Source organism: Histoplasma capsulatum, genomic scaffold (assembly GCF_000149585.1).
Source record: "Histoplasma capsulatum NAm1 scaffold_5 genomic scaffold, whole genome shotgun sequence".
NCBI classification, from domain to species: domain Eukaryota; kingdom Fungi; phylum Ascomycota; class Eurotiomycetes; order Onygenales; family Ajellomycetaceae; genus Histoplasma; species Histoplasma mississippiense.
Window position 1 is genome coordinate 2369169 of NW_001813978.1, and position 2855 is coordinate 2372023.

A 2855-nucleotide genomic window follows, 5' to 3' on the forward strand; every position below is an offset into this window, starting at 1 on the left:
AATCGCGAAGACACAATTTAGAGGCTAAGCCGTAGGGTTGCTGACTACATGGTAAGTATTATGCTTTGTTTGGGCTAAGGAGGAACACGCGCTTTCCCACTGATTCATGGCAAGCATCTCATGAAGTGGTCTTGATCCTAGTAGCATCTAAAGGGAAACTGAACGTGGAAGCTGCGGCTGGTTGAGTTGGCGTTTCACAACTTGATTTTAACCTCGGCCTGCCAAAAGAATTGGTTTTTCAACGCGCCACTGCGTCGAACATCAGCTAACTGACAGAATACTTAACTTTCCTCCCTTCGGTTTTACTTGCTGCTAAACCCTTGTCCAGTTTTCTGCGTCTAGGCGACTACACTCTTTGGGATGGGTATCCCGTACGCAAAGTAGTAGGTTCCTTGTTCTCTTTATTTCCCTTTCAAAGAGATTGGCGTTTTGACAATCTCATGCCCTATTCCATGTTTCATTTGATCATCCAAGCGCTGCTACTGTGCGTCTGGATATCGGCAGTGGCTATGAAGCCATGTCTTCGGTGGTTGTCGCATGTTTCCATGGTTTCTCTCTTTTCTTTTTGATTGTATGAGGTTTCCCAGATGGCGGAGCACCCATCTCGACGTTCCTCTGCTGTATCTGGCACATGGCGCGTAAAATTGGAAATGCAGACCTAGGGGCTGCCCGCCACACTTCTAAGAATGAGCTCCGAATAGGCTTCGTTTCTTTTAAATTGCTAGACTTGCGTAACCAGCAAGTTAGGCTGTAAGGGGGCCATGCTCAGGAGAAAAGAGTATCAGAAGGTGACAAAAGGGGTAGTTGGATGTCCCCTGATCTTAACTCTTATGCTTCCAGCGAGAATATCTTCTTACCGAGACTTGGAATTGTATGAACTGCCTCTGATCAGGCCATGTCAGAACACAATGTAATGGGAGGATGTGTATTGCTGTGGGTTGCTTTGTCTGATGCTGCTGCCAGTTAGTTAGCAACTGCACAACTAGTTATGGCCATTGTGAAAGTGTCTATGTCAGGTCTGCTGAGGAGCACACAAACATCTCACTTCTGTTTGCATCTCAGCTTCTCACCCCTTTCTCTCTAAGAACTTTGCTGTCACCTCCAAAGGTATCCGTCAAACAACAAAGCTCTGAGGTATCAGTCATTACTTCTCAGTCTGCTGAACCGCACTCTTGTTGTCTTCTAACAACCTTTCTCACACAATACAAAAGGGGTAGGTGATGGAATCATCTCCACCTAGGAACAACGACGACAAGGCACAAACTTCTCACACTGAAAACAACAAAGAAGGAGACAAAGGTAATATTACCAATATAGAAACCAAGATACTCTCTCATCCCAACAGCTTTTCATGCAGAGTTGATATCAAATAGCTAACTTTCATTTGTGTATTGAACAGCCGATGAATTGCCCAACAGCTCCCAGAATGATGTCAAAACCCGTCGTCGCATCACATTTGCATTTCTCAGTTGGCCATTTTTTGGCCGCCGTGAGAGACATCATGGAAATGGTAAGCAAGTAGAATTCTAGTTATTGGAAACCAGATGTAATCCTCTGCTGCCTAAGGGTAAACTAACATCTGATTTTTAAGGCATTCCACCGGCGGAACGACGTGTTGCAGAGCAAGACAACCTGCAGCTGCCAAAAGTTGCGAGCTTAACAGGCGCTGTTTTTTCCCAACGTCTAACGGCAACCAGCACTATCACTAGACGTAGACACTCTTACGCACCCCAGGCGTCAAGGGACTACAGTCGTTGCATTCAGAATTTGTCCGTATGTACCGATGATGAACGTGAGATTGAGGTGGAGCCAGAACTAGATGGCAATGACATGGATGAGCCGCAAGTTCACCCCCTGCGCATGAATCCTGTGAACGATGAGGAGCAGCACAGCACACCATTTAGTACCAATGATGCTGCAAGCGTTGTTGAAGCTGTAGATCCTTCCGGAGGGCCAGAAGTTGTTTCTGTAGCCGAGACTTCCTTGGTGACGACCACTAACAACACCGATGATGCTGAAGAAATGGGAAATGGAGAAAACCCTCCTCCCACAACCCCTAGCGAAGAAGATGCAGCTGAAGATGACCCTTACCCTGTCTCTGACACCTCGTCTGTCTATGCTGAAGAGTGGTTCCCGTTCCGTGAGCTCTCGCAGATATCCTGGCGCACGGCTGGACCTACGTCTGCGGAGGAGTCGTTTCCATCAACTCGCAAATCCCCCTATCGCATGGGGAGAACCCGTCGTTATGGCTGGATTGAAGGTCAGCCATTCTAAGATGGAACAGAGATGTTTGTCTTCTTCGCTTGTACTTTCTGATACAGCCACGGAATTGTTTCGGGCTAGGTGAGGACTCGACCGTGCTGGGCCGAATTATTTTCTCTTTTCTTGTGACATTGTGTATCCTTGTTCCTCTTTATACTTATTTTTGACTTTTTTTTTTTTTCTTTTTCTTTCTTTTCCTTTGTCCCTGGGTTCTAAGAATTTCCCTATAAGGAAAAACATTCGAGATGTTTTTTTGTTCACTATCATCTCGTGTGGTTTTAACCCTCCATGACTTGGCCATTTCTATTTCAGTGTTTGAACTTGTTAGCTGCCTTTACTCTGCTTCATTTTTCTTTCTTCCTCAACAGCATCATCACTGAGGTTCAAATGCAAATTTGTTTGATAGCTAGGCAGATATTTCTCTCTGGCCCCGCTCACAGATGAGAGTGTGTGAAGGTTTTTTTTCTTTCCAAGGAATTTTATCAAAGGGTTAAATCACAGAGATATGGTTTTCCTAGTTCAGGGGATCGAGTTGAACTGGTAGTCAACTATGCCCCAGTTATTAGCGAGTTAGTTTCAATTTGTTTCGTTAC

The 2855-nt window shown here is 45.4% G+C and overlaps 1 protein-coding gene across 1 annotated transcript; it reads left to right on the forward strand.

Moving 5' to 3' along the window:
• Positions 1-895: 895 nt before the first annotated feature.
• HCAG_05562 (predicted protein) lies at positions 896-2274 on the forward strand (the record flags this gene model as incomplete). Its single annotated transcript, XM_001540045.1, has 3 exons — positions 896-962; positions 1400-1510; positions 1592-2274. 3 exons carry the CDS (start codon positions 896-898, stop codon positions 2272-2274), a joined length of 861 nt encoding a protein of 286 aa, XP_001540095.1.
• Positions 2275-2855: the final 581 nt, after the last annotated feature.